This window comes from Protopterus annectens, chromosome 6.part0 (genome assembly GCF_019279795.1).
Source record: "Protopterus annectens isolate FY-2018-M chromosome 6.part0, PAN1.0, whole genome shotgun sequence".
In the NCBI taxonomy this organism is placed as follows: domain Eukaryota; kingdom Metazoa; phylum Chordata; order Ceratodontiformes; family Protopteridae; genus Protopterus; species Protopterus annectens.
In genome coordinates, this window is record NC_056737.1 from 384102143 (window position 1) to 384122236 (window position 20094).

The following is a 20094-nucleotide window of genomic DNA, read 5'->3' on the forward strand; positions in this document are numbered from 1 at the left end:
CTACAGAGTCCCTGACTCTCACAAATTCCTTTATAAAAGCCCTGTGGCTGACCCTGAAACTATTTCCCAGGGTCCCAAAGGGGTAAAGGCTTCTACAGCAAAAAGGGTAAAGGCCTCTACAGCAAAAAATCCATTTCCCTCTGACAGAGATTCCAGAGCATTAGACAGATGGAGGAAGAAAGTATATACATCTGCAACTTTAGTAACAAGGGCCTTAAATTTGCCAGTTTCACATGCTTAAATATCAGCAATTTTTGATGTCTCAGTTGAAACAAAAAAATGCTTCCAAATTCAGATCTTCCTAACTATAAGGAAATGCAGGATTTACTGCATGCAGCTGAACAAGTGGGAAAACATACTTTGCAATGTGGTTTTGATTCATTAGAGGACTCCTGTAGAGCAGCAGTTACAGGGTCTGTCATTAGAAGACATGCTTGGTTAAAAGAGCAGACTTTACCAGATCATGTTAAAGCAAAACTATTGGATGCACCTTTGCAGCAGGATGTTTTATTTGGAGTTAAGGCAGAAGAGGTATTAAAGAAAATGGAGGATAAGGCAAAATGTATGCAAATGGTGAAGGATTTCTTACAGGTTCAGCCTCCGCGATTTAGCAGAAATTGGCCAACAAAAAATTGGTCCTTTCCAGTTTCAGACAGACCTCAAAGGGGCAGATACAGACATCCAAGAGGCAGAGGTCAACCACAAGGTTCTTACAGGCTTCGACAATGGGGTGCTTCAACCCAGAAAGAAGGGGAAGACAGGCCTCAACCTTATAAAAAAACAGCCCCAATGACTTCCCACTACAGCTACCAAGCACTTCTCTTTTGGCAGCCCCCTTGGGGGGAAAACTAGCACTTTTCTGTCACAGTTGGCATTTGATCACCAAAGACAAATGGGTTTTCAATATTGTATCTCAAGATTACAGGTTCCACTTTCACACTCTGCCAAGGTTAAAAGGAATGCCAATTCTGCCACCAAATCAATGGGCAGAGGCTCAAAGACAAATTACAGCACTCATGGACATGAGAGCTATTCAAAAGGTACCAATACAGGAGCAAGGACAAGGATTTTACACAAGGCTCTTTCTGGTTCCCAGAAAGGACAAAGCCTGGAGGCCCATTCTGGATCTTTCTTCTCTAAATACTTATCTGGATGTTCCAAAATTCAAAATGTTGACACTACAGCAGCTTTTTTCCATGCTGGGCAAGAAAGCTTGGCTCGTAACTTTGGACCTCAAGGAGGCATACCTGCATGTCCCTATCGGACAAAATTGCAGAAGATACCTCAGATTCTTAGCTGGTTCAATGCATTACCAATTCTCTGCACTGCCCTTTGGCTCATCTACTGCGCCCAGGGTCTTTACAAAATGCCTGGCACCAGTAATTGCATTTTGCAGACAAAAAGGAATTAAAATTTACCCATACTTGGACGACTGCCTTATTCAAGCAGAGAGCAAAGACATTCTTCTAAAGCATCTGGCATTTGTAAAAAGATTGCTAATTTGCCTAGGGTACACAGTAAACGAGAAGAAGTCAAAACTAGTGCCCTCACAAGAGATAATATTCCTGGGTGCCAGCTTAAATACAACGGCCCAGATGGCTTATCTCACGCCAGACAAGCAAGGACAACTGACTCAATATTTCCAATTGATGGCAACAAAAACCCAACTCCCTGCAAGAAAAATTCTGCAGGCCTTGGGGTACATGGCATCTTGCATACTACTAATTCCATATGCCAGACTGCATATGAGGAAACTACAAAGGTACCTAAAGAGTGTCTGGTCTCAACACTGTCACAGTTTGGAAACAGTAATACCACTTATTCCTTGCCTTCAACAGGAGTTTCGATGGTGGGCTCAAACCTGTCACCTCAACAGGGGACAGCTTTTCACTCAACCCACAGCCAGGCAAACACTGACAACACAGATGCTTCGGATTATGCCTGGGGAGCACACATGGCAGGAAAATGTATTCAGGGCAAGTGGCCCGCAGAACAAAGGCATCTTCACATCAATCAAAAAGAGATGCTAGCTGTACAAAATGCCCTTACAGCTTTCAAGGACCTTCTGCATCCAGGACAACTACTACTAAAGACAGACAACACCACAGTTATGTGGTACATAAACAAGCAAGGGGGCACTCATTCATATCCTCTCTGCAGACAAGCCATGACCTTGTGGAACACAGCTCTAACCTATCAAGTTCATCTGCAAGCACAATTCCTGCCAGGAGAGAAAAACACATTGGCAGACGACTTAAGCAGAAACACCATGAATCTGCACAAGTGGAAATTACATTCATAAATATTTCAGAATGATAACGCAAAAATGGTGGAGCCCAGACATAGATCTGTTTGCATCCCCAATGAATTGCCAGCTACAGAAATTCTGCATAAGGACTTACCACTGACGAGCATGGAAAGTGGATGCCCTCTCATTCAGCTGGAAAAACCTACAAGTATATGCTTTCCCACCACTACCTCTCCTTTCAAAGGTACTCCTAAAAGCCAGACAAGACGAGCCAAAGATGATCCTGATTGCCCCAGACTGACCACGCCAGCACTGGTACCCAATCTAAGAACTTAGCACAAGGTCCACCATGGATTTAGCCTCAAATCCCACATCTTCTGACTCAACAAAACAATTAGATACTTCATAGCCAGCTCAAGACTTTAAACCTAGCTGCATGGAAGATTCCTTAGTCAAAAAAGCAATGCCTTTTTCCAAAGCTGTTATGGATGTCATTCTGGAGGCCAGAAGGCCTAGCACCAGGAAAGCCTGTTCGGATAAATGGAAGAAATTCTGTGCCTGGAACCAGGCTCACAGTCTTGACTCTTGTCCCAAATATTCCTCGGATGCTACAATACTTAACTGAGATGCTGGACAAAGGCCTCTCCTTTTCATCCATTAAAGATTCACGCCTCTTCCATCTCAGCTCATTACAACACAGACCCACCATTTTTTTCTAATCCTTTGCTAAAACAGTACCTCTGAGGGGCAAAAAACATAAGACCGCCCCATAGAGCACCAACTCCAACTTGGTACCTCAACCTCGTCTTCGAAAAATTAACTTTACCTCCTTTTGAGCCAGCTAACTCACCAGACTTAAAATATGTCTCTTGGAAAACTGCTCTGCTCCTGGCAATAACCTCAGCACGAAGAGTTTCAGAATTACAGGCACTAATGGCAGTGGAACCTTTCATCATTTTTCACCAAGACAGGGTGTCTTTAAGAACAAACCCTACTTTTATGCCAAAGGTGGTATCAAGTGTGGCTCTAAACCAAGTTATGCACTTGCCAACTTTTTATCCAAATCCACAGAATAAAGGGTAGAAACTTCTGCATTCCTTGGACATACACAGGCAGTTACGCTTCTACTTGGACAAAACAAAAGCTTTCAGGAAAACTGAGCAATTGTTTGTAGCATATGCTGCAGGAGCACAGGAAAAGCCATTTCAAAGCAGACCATTTCTAAATGGATAGGGCACTGTATACATTTCTACTATACACACCATGGCAAAGCGGTACCTAACAGCATTAGGTGTCATTCCACCAGGGCAACAGCCACTTCAGCTGCCTACCTCAGAGGAGTACCTACCAAGGACATTTTGGAAGCAGCAACTTGGAGTTCTGTACATACCTTCACCAAGCATTACCATCTGCCTCTTTATTCTAAATCCAGAGCTGGCTTTGCCACTGCAGTACTGCAGGGCCTTATAGCCACCCCCAGTGCCTTATAGAACCAGCCACCCTACCTCAGCTTTGGGATTCTACCCAAGTGTAATGACTGCAGCAGTGTAACACGATGAACATAGTACAGTTTTGTACCTACCATAAATGTAGATGCTAGAGTGTATACACTGCTGCAGTCTAGGTTACCCTCCCTCCTTCCCCTCTTCCTTGCTGGTACTTACCTAGGCCTTCTACCCTTTGCTGCCTATGGGGAGTATTTGCTGGTAACTGAAAGTTTTTGTTTGCTTTTCTTATGTATGTTTTATTAGCAATTTACATTGCCTACCTTTTTGGGGGCACCTGACATCTGGGGCAAGAAAAACTGAAGAAAATGGCGTCGGCTGCATCTTGTATACCCCTGGCGCACTGACGTCAGGGAAGAAGCAACAGCAACCAATGCCAGATCAAGACTTTGGAGCTCGGGCTGACTGAGGGACCGCCTGACGGCAGGATAACCCAAGTGTAATGACTGCAGCAGTGTATACACCTGAACATCTACATTTACGGTAGGTACAAAACTGTACTTTCTGTGCACTGCCCTTTGGCTTATCTTCTGTGCCCAGGGTCTTTACAAAGTGCCCGTTTCCAGTAATTGCATTTTGCAGGCAAAGAAATGTTCAAATATATCCATACCTGGACGATTGTCTAATTCAGGCAGAAAACAAAGACACTCTTCTAAACCATCTTGCATTTGTAAAAAGGGTTCAAACTTGCCTAGGGTACACTATAAATGAAAAGAAATCACAACTAGTACCCTCTCAAAAAATTACATTCCTGGGTGCAAGCTTGAGTAGAACTCCCCAGATGTCTTTCCTTATGCCAGAGAAGCAAATTCATTTGGTGACTTACTTCAAATAGGTGGCCACAAAAACCCTGCTTTCTGCAAGGCAAATACTGCAAAACCTTGGGGTTCATGGCCTCCTGCATTTTTCTAATTCCATATGCAAGACTGCATATGAGGAAACTTCAGTGGTACTTAAAAAGTCTATGGAGTCAGCATTGTCACAGCCTGGAAACAATGATTCCTATCCTACCTTGCCTGCAGCTAGAGTTCCTATGGTGGGCAGAGGCCTGCCACCAAAACAATGGACTGCCATTCACACCACCCCCTGCCCGCCCAAACCCTAACTACAGATGCATCAGAGTATCCTTGGTGGGCACATCTGGCAGGGAAGTGCATTCAGGGCAAATGGAGCCCAAATCAAATGCACCTTCATATCAATCAAAAAGAAATGCTAGCTGTACAGAATGCACTGACAGCCTTCAAGGACTACCCTCTTCCAGGACAATTAATGGTAAAGACAGACAACACCACGGTTCTGCGGTACATAAACAAGCAGGGGGGTACACACTCCTACCCCCTTTGCAGACTAGCCATGGCATTGTGGAACACGGTCTTGACCTATCAAGTACAACTACAAGCTCAATTCCTGCCAGGAAAGCTGAATACTCTGGCAGACGAACTAAGGAGAAGTCTATGTACCCACATGAATGGAAACTGGAACCACGGATTTTCAACATGTTGACACGCAAATGGGGGAGCCCAGACATAGATCTTTTTGCCTCACCCCAGAACTATCAGTTGGACAAATTTTGCACAAGAACTCATCACAAAAAAGCCTGGAAAGTGGATGCTCTATCCTTCAGTTGGAAAAACCTATCAGTCTATGTCTTTCCCCCTCTGCCTCTGCTCTCCAAAGTTCTACTAAAAGTCAAACAGGACAAACCAAAAATAATTTTGATTGCTCCAGGCTGGCCTCGCTAACATTGATACCCACTCTTGCGCAATGTGTCACACCTTCCACCGTGGCACCTGCCTCAAACACCTTACTTACTGTCTCAGCAGAACAACCAAATTCTGCACACTCGGCTCCAAACTTTGAATCTTGCAGTGTGGCTAATCACCTAAATTCACCCTTGGCATCCCTCAGCAAACCTGTGATGGATGTCATTTTGAAGGCGAGAAGGCCTAGTACTAGAAAATCTTATGCTGACAAATGAAAACGATTCTGTGCCTGGAATCAGTCTCAAGGGATAAGCACAGCAGTGCCCAACATTCTTCATATTTTACAATACTTAACTGAGATGCTTCACAAGGGCCTGTCCTTTTCTTCCATAAAAATCCATGCCTCAGCCATTTCAGCTGATTACAACACAGAACCTCCCCTCTTCTCTCATCCTCTGCTAAAGCAGTATCTCAGAGGGGCCAAAAACTTAAGACCACCCAGGAGAGCTCCAACCCCTGCCTGGGACCTCAATTTTGTATTGGAAAAGCTCACTCTCCCTCCTTTCGAGCTAGCTGCTACTGCAGACTTAAAATTTCACTCCTGGAAAACAGCTTTCCTTTTAGCAGTCACTTTAGCTAGAAGGATTTCTGAATTACAGGCTCTTATGGCAGTGGAGCCTTTCATCATTTTTCATGTGGACAGGGTATCTGTCAGGACCACACAAGAAAAAATCTTCACCTGGATACTGCAGCCAACGATGTAAAATTGTAAATATCCAAAAAAAATGTTGGTGGCACACAGCAGGTACGTTAGCAAAAGTACGTTTAATATAATAGAACACAGAGAAAGTAAGCGCTTTCGCGGACAACTCCCGCTTCGTCAGACTAACATTAAACAGGTTTAACAGAACATTTTAAATAGACTCATAGATCACATAGCAACCAATAAAAACAAGACATAAAAGCATGTGGAGTACTTATTAAAGTGCTAGCACACCAAGGTGCTAATGTTATAAAATAAAAGTCCGCAACTATACAGATATCCTAATTGTTTAAAACTCTAATAATACCTTCATAAAGTCATGCATTAAAATGAAACATATGCACAAATGTATTCATAAAATACATAAGTATATAATCTGTGTGTTCAAAAAATGCAGTACATATAAAAAGTATAAAAATATATATATAGAGAGGCTAAGCACAGTAAATATTACTAAAAGGTATGTATTGTATATACACACTACATACAAATATTAATGTTCCAGTGATCTTGCTCTTAAAAAAGGTTTTAAGGATACTTTATTATTAAGTCCAGGTGGTACATCCGCCTGGAATTTGAGTATCCATTCCTGCTCAACACCTTCTGTAGGACTATTCATATTACCTCCTCTTTTATTAGGGACTATTTTAAGTACAAAAAACTTAAAACCAAGTGTGTGACCTTCTTCTTTGACGTGCATTGCAAGTGCACTGCTTTTCTTAGCATTCCTGACATCCCTTATATGCTCCAGTATTCTGTCTTTCAAAGGACGATTGGTCTTTTCTATGTAAAAAGCACAGCAGATTGTGCAGTAACTAAAGTAAACCATGGTCTTCGTTTGACAATCAGCATAAAAATTAGACTCAAAGGTGACCCCCTTGTGTGGATGTAGAAAGCGGCCTCCCACATGTATATATTGACAGGCTGTACACCTCCTACAACAGTATGTACCTAACCTGTCAGACTGATTATATTGTACATTGTCAATCTTGTAACAGAGCTGTCTTTTCAAGGACCAGTTGTTCTTAAAGGTGAATCTAGGTTCATGTCCTATAACTCCATTTAATTATTTAACATTAGAAAGAATGTCCCAGTTATTCTTAATATCACACACTATATTAATATTACTAGCATATGTGAGTGGCATTCTAAGTGCATCCATCTCAGAAGTATTATTAGGGCCTGTATAGATGTTATCACTACTACATACTCCAACTTGCATATTATAATATCGTTTACACCTACCACTTCTCTCTCTCTCTCTCCATGCTAGTTCCAGTTGTGTGTCTATATCGTGCTCTCTATACCCTCTTGACATAAACTCTTGTTTTAGCACAAATAGTGCTGATTGTAAAGCAGTATCTTCGTTATGCAAACATATGACACGATAAATTTGCCCTTTCAGGACATTTGCTGTAGTATGTTTAGGGTGCATACTGCTGTTATGAAGTACAGTATTCTTCTTGATGGGTTTCTTATACAAAGTAGTAGATACTAAATGAAATGCATCTCTACTAACCTTGACATCTAGAAACTCTATCTCCCAGTCAGAATATTTATGAGTAAATGTAAGGAATGTAGTCACATTGTTGAGGTATACAATAAATTCCTTAAGGCGCTCCCCTGTATCATGCCACAAAAGGAAGATATCATCCACGAAACGTTTATACCAGACAATGGACATAGATGAACAAGAGAGAGGTTGGCGTAGCTGTTGGCACAGACAGTACCCATAGCCACGCCAACCTTCTGTATATAATATTCATCTCTGAACATAAAAATGTTGTTTTCTAGAATAATCTCAAGCAATGCACACACTAAACTAATCTTATTAGGTTGCATCTCCTTTGTATGTAAAAGGTCTCTAACACTTTCAATACCCCAGTCATTCAGGATTGTTGTAAAAAGCGATTCTATGTTTAATGTAACCAGCCAGCATGGATCTGCAAGTGCTTCAAGGTGTACACCTGTATCTCTCAGGACCAATCCATCCTTCATGGCTAAGGTGGTATCCAGTGTGGCTCTTAATCAGACCATTCATTTACCAACTTTCTTTCCCAATCCACAGAACAAGGGGGAGCGGATTCTGCATTCATTGGATGTGCACAGACAACTTAGATTTTACTTAAACAGGACAAAATCTCAAAGAAAATCTGAACAACTGCTGGTGGCATTTGCTGCAGGGGCAGAGAGAAAGGCTATTTCAAAGCAAACCATTTCCAAATGGATAAGCCATTGTATTCGTTTCTGCTATATGCACCATGGAAAAACTATCCCTCAGGGGATCAGATCCCATTCCACCAAGGCTACATCTACTTCTACAGCCTTTCTCAGAGGTGTTCCTACCAGGGGCATTCTAGAAGCTGCTACCTGGAGCTCAGTTCATACGTTCACCAAACATTACCATTTACCACTTTTCTCTAAATCCAGAGCTGGCTTTGCCACTGCTGTCCTGCAGGGCCTTATAGCTGGTCCTAATGCTGTATAATTCCCTCCACCCAACCATAGCAAGAAAAACTGATGTAATGGCGTCGGCTGCATGTTTTATACCCCTGATGACCTGATGTCATGGAAGAAGGGACAGCAACTGACGCAGGACCCAAAACTTTGTTAATCAGGCTGACTGAGGGCAACCTGCCAGCAGATTACCCAAGTGTAATGACTGCAACAGTGAATACACTTGAACATCTACATTTATGGTAAGTGTACACAACTGTACTTTTCAATGCCATGCATGGCTTGATGGCTAGGATAGACTTCAGCTTCTCTGCAGCCCTATAAAGGATAAAGAGGTTGTAAAAAAAATCATTGGCTAGATGGTTTGATAGTTGGTAAGCTTCTTAAATTTCTTTTGTCACTTTTTTTTTTTTTTTTTTTTTTTTTTTTTTTTTTTGCAGAAACAATGGTGAATAACATTTTAGTTGCTGCTATTTTTACTTCATGCCATCATTCACTGTCTCGGGTGTAGGCATCAGATTTCTGTTAATTTTTTTCTTTTTCTTTAGCACCCTCCAAGGCTGCCAGCTTCTTTGATCAGTTTGCAGCTTGGCTGCACTTGTTTCTTGGGGTGAACTACTGTTGAGTTAAATCCCTTTCCACCTGCCCATAGCTGGACCTCTTCTGGCCTCAGTGCCATAGGTGAGTATGCCCCATCTGTTCTGCCTGCTGGATGGGGTCCCATCTTTCCATGCAAACTACAGTACCACAGCAGCTGGGTGGTGGAGTGGTTTGGGAGTGATTTTCCTACTGTAGATGTCTGAGGAGCTGGTGTGTGTGCAGGTGGAGAGCATACCCATTAGATTTGCAAATCATCTCCTAGGCCACTATGTGCTATGAAATGCTGGACTAAGTGTCCCCTCCCTCCAAGAAGGCTACATGTCTACTAGTCATGTCCACATGCCCTGCCCTAGCTTCACACCATTGTCCTTAGAGAGGGAGAGAGAGAGAGAGAGACAATGGGGGAGAGAGAGAGACTGGGGGAGAGAGAGAGAAACACTGGGGAGGGAGAGCGAGAGACTGGGGGAGGGAGAGAGAGAGACTGGGGGAGGGAGAGAGAGACTGTGGGGGAAAGAGAGAGAGAGAGAGTGACAGACTGGGGGGGGAGAGAGAGAGAGAGAGAGAGAGACAGACTGGGGGAGAGAGAGAGAGACAGACTGTGGGGGAGAGAGAGAGAGACAGGGGGGGAGAGAGAGAGACTGGGGGAGAGAGAGACTGGGGGAGAGAGAGAGAGACAGACTGGGGGAGAGAGAGAGAGAGACAGACTGTGGGGGAGAGAGAGAGACTGGGAGAGTGAGACAGACTGGGCGAGACAGACAGACTGGGCGAGACAGACAGACTGGGCGAGACAGACAGACTGGGCGAGACAGAGAGAGGAGCAGACAGACTGGGGGGGAGAGAGACAGACAGACGGAGAGAGAGAGACACATACGGAGAGATGGAGAGCGAGACAGACGGAGTTGAAGAGAGAGAGAGACAGACGGAGTTGAAGAGAGAGAGAGAGAGAGACGGAGATGAAGAGAGAGAGACAGACAGAGATGAAGAGAGACAGAGACCGGAGAGATGGGGGGGGGGGGGGAGACTGAGAGATGGGGGAGAGAGAGACAGAGAGAGACAAACAGAGAGAGTGAGATTGTAAAAGGAAATAATGTGAGTTTCAAGGAAAGCCATGGTGGATTGTAAAAGGAAATAATTTGAGTTTCAAGGATAGGCATGGTGGATGCTGAGAACCTGCAAATATAAGCCTAGACAAGAAGTGAGAATATGAACTATTCAAATAATTTTCTCTATGCACAACTTTAAAGGTTACATTAAAAGGACAAAATGTAGTACTCTGAAAAAATGTTACATTTGCATGTTACAGGATTAGGTAGGTAATGGATTACTTGGATGGATAGGCTGTGTAACTGCCTCTCAGCTAAATTCAAGTATCCCTTTATGTGAAAAAAATCAGTACCAGTAATGTAGTAAGTGCACTGATTCTGCCTAATAGTCAGCATCTCAACTCTTCCCTACCCCCATTTTCCATCTGGCCCCGTCAACTGAGAACTCAAGAATTGGCTATATAACTGAAAAAGCAGTTCATAAAGTTCCTTTATATTGTTTGTTGGTATAGTTTTCTTAGACATGTGAAATTTTGCTGTGTAGCTTTTATTTTATAAGGTGACCCCATATGTTTGTTCTTTGTTCATAGCTGACAGTAGATCTCAGGTGCAGAGAGCTCGGTATGAAGCTGCCAACTGGAAATACAAATATGGATACGATATCCCAGTGGACATGCTGTGTAAAAGAATTGCAGATATTTCTCAGGTCTACACACAGAATGCAGAGATGAGACCTCTTGGCTGCTGTAAGTATACAAGAATTTGAAACATAAACCTCCATTAAACTGCACTTTATTTTTCCATCTGATATTTGATTTTCTGTAATTATTCTGTAGAGAAAAATAATTTAAAGTGTGACTATATTGAATGGATTGCTAGTCTTGCTCAGTTGTTCGTATGAAGTCTTGCAGTTCAGAAAAATTAATTGCAGTTAACAGGCATTGTTATGCCTAGTTGATGACTGCATTTTGGCTGCCTTTGGCATCATTTCTGTCTTGACTATTGTCAGACAAGGTACATAATCTTAATCTTTTGTTTTGATTCCTGCAGAAAATTGTCTGACAAATGCAAGGCTGGTACAGGTGCTAGTGAGAATGGATTGTAGAGGCCTTTGGCTTTGAAGATTGCTTTTTTTTTTTCATAGGAGAGAAAATGTGGTGTACAGGGCTCTGAGATCAGCTAGAGGTTAAGCATGAAGATCTTTTTTGATACCAGTAGTCTTATCTAGGATGACTTTTTCTAGCAGGAACACAGGGTGTGCTTCTATTGGGTGCTGCCCTGTGTTTTATATTGGTGGTTGTGTCAAAGGTAGCTCTGCCCTGTGTTTTATATTGGTGGTTGTGTCAAAGGTAGCTTGCCATGGCAGTGACATTTGTAAGGATGCATAGATGGTTTTCTGTAGCTGAGAAATCAGTAGTTGTATCCCATATAGTTTGCCATAAGCTTGACTCAGTTAGCAATACACAGGTTTACTTGCTCTTTGACATCAGTAGTAGCTTATTCTGTGACTAATATTTGTAGCGGTACCCAGGATAACTTGTTGTGTAGCATTGTTAGGTAAAGTAGGATGTTCTTCATGTTTCACTGTGGCAGTCATCACATTTGGGTAATCTGCTGGCAGGTTGACCTCAGTCAGCCTGAATATCAAAGTCTTGGGTCCTGCGTCGGTTGCTGTCTCTTCTTCCATGACGTCAGGTCGTCAGGGGTATAAAACATGCAGCCGACGCCATGTCTTTCTTGCCGTGCAGTGCCTGAAGCAGAAGCAGTTCGCAAGTGCCGGTCGGTCGACTCCTGAAATTTTCGCATTCGAGTTTCAGAACCGAAGTCTTCAATTAAAGCTAAGTACCCTGTTGGGGAAACTTTCTCTTGCTCCTTATCGATGTCAGTAAAAGTTAATAATTGCATTACTTATGGGAAGCAAATGCCTCATAAGGATTTCCATTTGTACTGTATTCCTTGCCTAGGCCCAGATCATAATGTGCCTTGCTGTCGGTTTTGTGCTAGATTTAACCAACGCACTATTGAGCGTCGGTATATCTTTGCTTCAAAATATTTTGGAAACAGATTTAACTATCCTGAAATGTCGTCGGATAGCAATCCGACTACCGGAGTTCACAAAGACGCAATGAAAAGGACAGAGACAGACCATCGAGGTCCAAAATCGACGACGAAGCTTCTTCTAAGCCAGTTGCTGGTTCGCCGGTACTCAGTGAGGCGCTTTTGCAGCCCCTGATACCCGCTACTTTCGAGTCGCAGGCCTCTACCGAGACCCATGTGGAGTCCGGCATGCCACGAGACTCTCAAAGTATTGTACCCGCGGATGTCTCTCCCTCTGGTGGGTCCGGAGCCGCTGAGCAGGCACCGGCTTCTGTGGGTGTTTTCAGGCCTCAGCATTTCTGTATAAAACCGACGTCAGCTACAAAGACCAAGGCAACTTCTAAGGCTAACAGAACGGCGCATGAGCCATGTGCTCAGGCCTCCATGCCCAAAAAACAGATGATCAAAATGGCTAAAGACTTAATTACCTTGATCAGGGGTACCCAACCCCCTGATAAGAGGCCTAGGCAAGACACTGATTATGAATCTTCAGATCAGGTTTCTATTTCTTCTCTCAGCGCAGGCCTCTGGCCATTCCTCCTGTATTAGACATTGTTGTTGATGTGTTTTCGGAATCGAGCATGACTCCAGATTCCCTACCTCCCTGCTCCTAGTAAGCCAGACAGATATTACAGGGTTCCTGACTCCCACAAATTTTTATTCAGAAATCCTGCTGCTGACCCTGAAACTATCTCACAGGGTCCCAAGGGTGTAAAGGCCTCAACTGCTAAAAATCCTACCCCCTCTGATAGCGATTCCAGGGTGCTGGATAGACTGGGAAGGAAGAAGGTTTATATGTCTGCAACCTTGGCAATTAGGGCCTTACACTGCCAGTTTCATATGCTTAAATACCAACAGCATGTTATGGGATTATTGAAGCAGAAAATGATATCTGAATGTGTGGAAAATAAAGAATTACATGAATTATTGCATGCAGCAGAACAGGTTGTAAAGCATACTTTGCAATGTGGTTTTGATTCCTTGGAGGTCTCCTGCAGGGCCGCAGTTACTGGATCTGTGATTAGAAGGCATACCTGGCTCAAGGAGCAAAAATCTGCCTGATTATGTTAAAGCTAAATTGTTGGATGCACCCTTACAGCATGATACTCTGTTTGGTAATAAGGCAGAAGAGGATGTTCATCGTATTTTACTGTTGCAGTCATTACACTTGGGTTATCCTGCTGACAGGCTACCCGCAGTCGGCCAGAATTCCAAAGTCTTGGTCCGGCGTTGGTTGCTGTCGCTTCTTCCCTGACGTCAGTGCGCCAGGGGTATACAAGATGCAGCCGACACCATTTTCTTCAGCCTTTCTTGCCGCGCGGTGCCCGAAGCAAAAGCAGTTCGCAAGAGCCAGTCGGCTGACTCTTGAGATTTTCAAAATTGAATTTCAGAACCGAAGTCTTCAATAAAGCTAAGTACCCCGTTGGGGAAACTTTTTCTTGCTCCAGACCGATGTCAGTAAAAGTTAACAATTGTATTTCTTGTGGGAAGCAAGTACCTCATAAGGATTTTCACTCTTACTGTATCCCTTGCCTAGGCCCTGACCACAACGTTTCTAGTTGTCGGTTTTGCGCTAGGTTCAACCAACGCACTATTAAACGTCGGTTTGATTTTGCATTCCATTATTTTGGCCGAAGGTTTAACTACATAATGCCGTCGGAGCAACCGACGACCGCAATTCATAAAAAATGCAAAGACAAGGAAAAGGACAGGCATCCGAGGTCCAAAACAGATGACGAAGCCTCTTTTAGGCCAGTCGCCGGTTCTCCGGTGCTCAGTGAGGCGCTTTCGCAGCTCCTGACACTCACTACCTCAGAGCCACAGGCTGCCTCCGACTCCCACGTGGAGACAACTAGGCCTCTGGAAACTCAAGGTATTGGTCATACAGAAACTATCCCCTCAGATGGGTCCGGAGCAGCTGAGCAGGCATTGGCTTCTGAGGGTGTTTTCAGACCTACACAGCTTACTATCAAGTCAACTACAGCAACCAAGGCAAAGTCTAAAACACCATTAAAGACGAAGAAACAAGTGCAGCATTCTCCTGGACAGTCATCCATGCCTAAGAAACAAATGCTCAAAATGACCGAACACCTAATTACTTTGATCAGGGGTTCCCATCCCCCACCTGATAAAAGGCCTAGGCTGGATACAGACTGTGAATCCTCTGACCAGGTTTCTATTTCCTCTGATTCCTCTTCAGACCAGGGATACTCTCTTCCTCCCTATGAGGACTCTGATGCTGAAGAATCTAGCCCTTCAGCCTCTCCTCCTGAGGATTACTCTTTTTGGGAAACTTTGCACACCATGAGGGAACATTTCCATTGGGAGAGCCAGGATTATTCAGAATCAAAGAAAAGGCTCAGAGATTGTCTTTTATTGCCTCAGCACAGGCCCCTTGCTGTACCCCCTGTGTTAGATATTGTTGATTATGTTTTTTCTGAATCTAGTTTGTCTCCTGATTCTTTACCCCCCAGCTCCAGTCAAGCCAGATAGGTACTATAGGGTCCCAGACTATCATAAATTTCTTTATAAAAACCTGGCTGCTGACCCAGAAACAATTTCTCAGGGTCCCACAGGGGTAAAGGCTTCCACTGCAAAAAACCCAGTCCCCTCAGACAGGGATTCTAGAGCACTGGATAGATGGGGGAAAATAGTTTACACTTCAGCAACGTTAGCAGTAAGGGCTTTGAACTGCAAGTTTCACATGCTGAAATACCAACAATACTTAATGTCTTTGCTAAAACAGAAAATGTTTACAAGCTCAGAATGTCCTGACAATAAGTTAATGCAGGATTTATTGCATGCAGCTGAACAAGTGGGAAAACATACTCTGCAATGTGGTTTTGATTCATTAGAGGCTTCTTGTGGAGCCGCAGTTACAGGATCTGTCATTTGAAGGCATACTTGGTTAAAAGAACATAGTTTACCTGATCATGTTAAAGCAAAATTATTGGATGCTCCTTTACAGCATGATACTTTGTTTGGTGTTAAGGCAGAAGAGGTATTAAAGAAAATGGAGGATAAGGCAAAATCAATGCAGACGGTAAAGGATTTCTTACAGGTGCAGCCACCTAGATTTAGCAGAAATTGGCCTTCAAAAAATTGGTCCTTTCCAGTGTCAGACAGGCCTCAAAGAGGCAGATACAGACGCCCAAGAGGCAGATCTCAGCCCCAATGCACTTATAGACCTAGACAATGGGGTGCTTCAAAAAAAGGAGGAGAAGGCATGTCACAACCTTATAGGAAACCGTCCCAATGACTTCCCTTTTCAAATGCCAAGCACTTACCCTTTTGGCAGCACCCTTAGGGGGTAAGCTAGCACTTTTCTCACAAAATTGGCACATAATCACCCAGAACAAATGGGTACTGAATATTGTCTCTCAGGGTTACAGGTTCCACTTTCACACCCTACCAAGGTCAAAAGGAATGCCAGACCTGCCACAAAATCAATGGACAGAGGCACAAAACCAGATTACAGCTCTCATGGACATGAGAGCTATTCAAAAAGTACCACAGCAAGGACAAGGATTTTACTCAAGACTTTTCTTGGTTCCCAGAAAGGACAAAGCCTGAAGACCCATACTGGACCTGTCTATTCTAAATACTTTCCTGGATGTTCCGAAATTCAAAATGTTGATACTACAGCAACTTCTACCCATGCTGGGCAAGAAGGCTTGGCTTGTTACTTTGGACCTCAAAGAGGCATACCTGCATGTCCCAATCAGACAAAATTGCAGAAGATACCTCAGATTCATAACTGGCTCAATGCACTACCAATTCTCTGCACTGCCCTTTGGCTTATCTACTCCGCCCAGGGTCTTCACAAAATGCCTGGCACTAGTGATTGCATTTTGCAGACAAAAAGGAATTCAAATATATCCCTACTTGGATGACTGCCTTATTCAAGCAGAGAGCAAGGACATTCTATTAAAGCATCTGGCGTTTGTAAAAAGATTACTAATTGGCCTAGGGTACACCGTAAACGAAAAGAAATCAAAACTAGTACCCTCTGAAGAGATAATATTCCTGGGTGCAAGCTTAAATACAACTGCCCAGATGGCTTATCTCATGCCAGACAAGCAATGGCAACTGACTCATTACTTTCAAATGATGGCAACAAAAACCCAGCTACCTGCAAGAAAAATTCTGCAGGCTTTGGGGTTCATGACATCCTGCATCCTGCTAATTCTATATGCAAGACTGCATATGAGGAAGTTACAATGGTATCTAAAAAGTGTTTGGACTCAACATTGCCACAGCCTGAAAGCAATAATAACTCTTATTCCCTGCCTGCAGCAGGAGTTTCAGTGGTGGGCACTGGCATGTCACCACAACGAGAGACAGCTTTTCACTTTACCCACAGCCAGGCAGACACTAACAACAGATGCATCGAATTATGCCTGGGGGGCGCACATGGCAGGAAAATGTATTCGGGGCAAGTGGTCCGCAGACCAAATGCATCTTCACATCAGTCAAAAAGAGATGCTAGCTGTACAGAATGCCCTGACAGCTTTCAAGGACCTTCTGCATCCAGGACAACTATTACTAAAGACGGACAACACCACAGTTTGGTACATAAACAAGGGGGCACACACTCATATCCCCTCTGCAGGCAAGCCATAACTTTGTGGAACACAGCACTTGACCTATCAAGTTCATCTGCAAGCACAATTCCTGTCGGGAAAGAAAAATACTCTGGCAGACGATCTAAGCAGAAACCTCATGGATCCTCACGAGTAGAAACTAAATCCACAGGTCTTCAGCATGATAACAAAGAAATGGGGATGCCCGGACATAGATCTTTTTGCCTCCCCTCTCAACTGCCAACTACAGAAATTCTGCACAAGGACTTACCACCCACAAGCATGGAAAGTGGATGCTCTCTCATTCAGCTGGAGAACCCTAAAAGTTTATGCCTTCCCACCACTGCCTCTCCTTTCCAAGGTGCTCCTAAATGTTAGACAAGAGAGGCCAAAAATTATCCTGATTGCACCAGACTGGCCACGCCGGCACTGGTACCCAGTCTTAAAGAACTTGGCTCAAGGCCCAGCCTGGACTTTACCTCAAATACCTCAACTTCTGACTCAACAAAACAATCAGATCCTGCACAGCCAACTCAGAACCTTAAATCTGGCTGCATGGCAGATAACATAGCCACTCAGACCGTACCTCTCTCTAAAGCTGTTATGGATGTCATTCTGGAGGCCAGGAGGCCCAGCACCATGAAATCTTATGCAGACAAATGGAAGAGATTCTGCACCTGGAACCAGGCACAAGGCTTTGACCCACTTGTACCAAATATCCCTCAAATTTTACAATACCTGACTGAGATGCTGGACAAAGGCCTATCCTTTTCGTCAGTTAAGATCCATGCCTCTGCCATTTCAGCTCATTATAACACGGAACCTCCTATTTTCTCTCACCCATTACTAAGGCAGTACCTCAGAGGGGCTAAAAACATAAGACCCCCCCCCCCCCCCCCGGAGAGCACGATACCTACTTGGGACCTCAACTTTGTCTTGGAAAAACTCACTTTACATCCTTTTGAGCCAGCCAATACAGCTGATATAAAATTTTTATCATGGAAAACTGCTCTGCTCCTAGCAATAACTTCAGCATGAAGAGTCTCAGAGCTACAGGCATTAATGGCAGTGGAACCTTTTATCATTTTTCATCAAGACAGGGTTTCTCTAAGGACAAATACAACATTTATGCCAAAGGTGGTATCCAGTGTGGCTCTTAACCAAACCATTCATTTGCCAACATTTTATCCAAATCCCCAGAATAAAGGGGAGAGACTTCTGCACTCTTTGGACATACACATGCAGTTACGCTTCTGCTTGGGCAAAACAAAAGCTTTCAGAAAAACTGAGCAACTGTTTGCAGCATATGCTGCAGGATCACAAGGAAAGGCCATCTCAAATCTGACTATTTCAAAGTGGATAGGACACTGCATTCGTTTCTGCTACGCACAACATGGAAAGTCAGTGCCTAGCAACATTAGGCCACATTCTACCAGGGCAGCAGCCTTCCTCAGAGGAGTACCAACCAAGGATATTTTGGAAGCTGCAACTTGGAGTTCAGTACACACTTTTACCAAGCATTACCACTTGCCTGTTTACTCTAAATCCAGAGCAGGCTTCGCCACTGCAGTTCTGCAGGGCCTCATAGCCACTCCTAATCCTATTTAGACCCAGCCACCCTACCTCAGCTTTGGGATTCAACCCAAGTGTAATGACTGGAGCAGTGAAACACAATGAACATAGTACAGTTGTGTACCTACCATAAATGTAGATGTTCGAGTGTGTTCACTGTTGCAGTCCAGGTTACCCACGCTCCATCCCTCCATCCCCACTTTCTTTGCTGGGACTTATCTATACCTTTCTATCCTATACAACCTATGTGGTGTATTTGCTTGTAGATGAAGGTATTGTTTTTATTTTACTGTATGTTTTTATTAGCAATATGTGTTGCCTACCTATTTGGGGGCACCTGACATCTGGGGCAAGAAAAACTAAAGAAAATGGTGTCGGCTGCATCTTATATACCCCTTGCGCACTGACGTCAGGGAAGAGGCGACAGCAACCAACGCCGGACCAAGACTTTGGAATTCTGGCCGACTGCGGGTAACCTGCCACAGGATAATCCAAGTGTAATGACTGCAACAGTGAATACACTCACATCTACATTTATGGTAGGTACACAACTGTACTTTTTAAAGAAAATGGAAGACAAAGCTAAGTCTATGCAAAGTGTAAAAGACTTCTTACAAGTGTAGCCACCAAGTTTCAATAGACACTGGCCTACAAAAAATTGGTCCTTTCCTGCGTCCGACAGAGCCTCACGGGGAAAATCCAGGCGCTCAAAAGGCTCTAGATACCAATCACAGGGTTCTTACAGGTCAAAGCGATGGGATGCCTCTACCTCCAAATCTGGAGGCAACAAAGCACAACCCTACAGTAAGCAGTCTTAATGACTTCCCTCTGCCATCATCAAGCACTTATCTTTTGGCAGCCCCCTTAGGGGAAAATTAGCACTTCATGCTCAAAATTGACAGTTAATACCCCAGGACAAGTGGGTATTAAACATAGTATCCCAGGGATACAGATTTCATTTCCATACTTTGCCAATTCCAAACAGTTGGCCAGATCTGCCTCAAAATCAATGGGCAGAGGCACAGAAACATGTTACGTCCCTCATGGATATGGGGGCTATTAAGCCAGTACCAGAACAGGAAAAAAGGCAAGGATTTTACTCAAGACTCTTCTTGGTACCTAGAAAAAGACAATGCCTGGCACCCAATACTGGATTTATCAACTTTGAACACATTCTTGGACATCCCAAAATTCAAAATGCTGACTTTGCAACAGCTTCTACCCATGCTGGGCAAGAACGCTTGGCTTGTGATTATAGATTTAAAAGAGGCATACCTGCATATCCCAATAAGGGAATCGTGCAGAAGATACCTCCGTTTCAAGGCTGGTTTTATGCATTATCAATTCTCTGCACTGCCCTTTGGCTTATCTACTGCGCACAGGGTCTTTACAAAGTGCCTGGCACCAGTAATTGCATTTTGCAGACAAAGAAGCATACAAATCTAGCCTTACTTGGACGACTGTCTCATTCAAGCAGAAAACAAGGACATTCTTCTCCGACATCTGGCGTTTGTAAAAAGGCT

The 20094-nt window shown here is 43.7% G+C and overlaps 1 protein-coding gene across 1 annotated transcript in view; it reads left to right on the top strand.

Annotated features, from left to right (window-relative positions):
* PSMA6 (proteasome 20S subunit alpha 6) overlaps positions 1-20094 on the top strand; it is a 502474-nt gene that overhangs the window by 262206 nt on the left and 220174 nt on the right. Inside the window, exon 4 of the mRNA XM_044074125.1 lies at positions 10910-11065. Coding sequence (XP_043930060.1) covers positions 10910-11065 — 156 coding nt within the window. The remainder of the gene's footprint in view (positions 1-10909; positions 11066-20094) is intronic.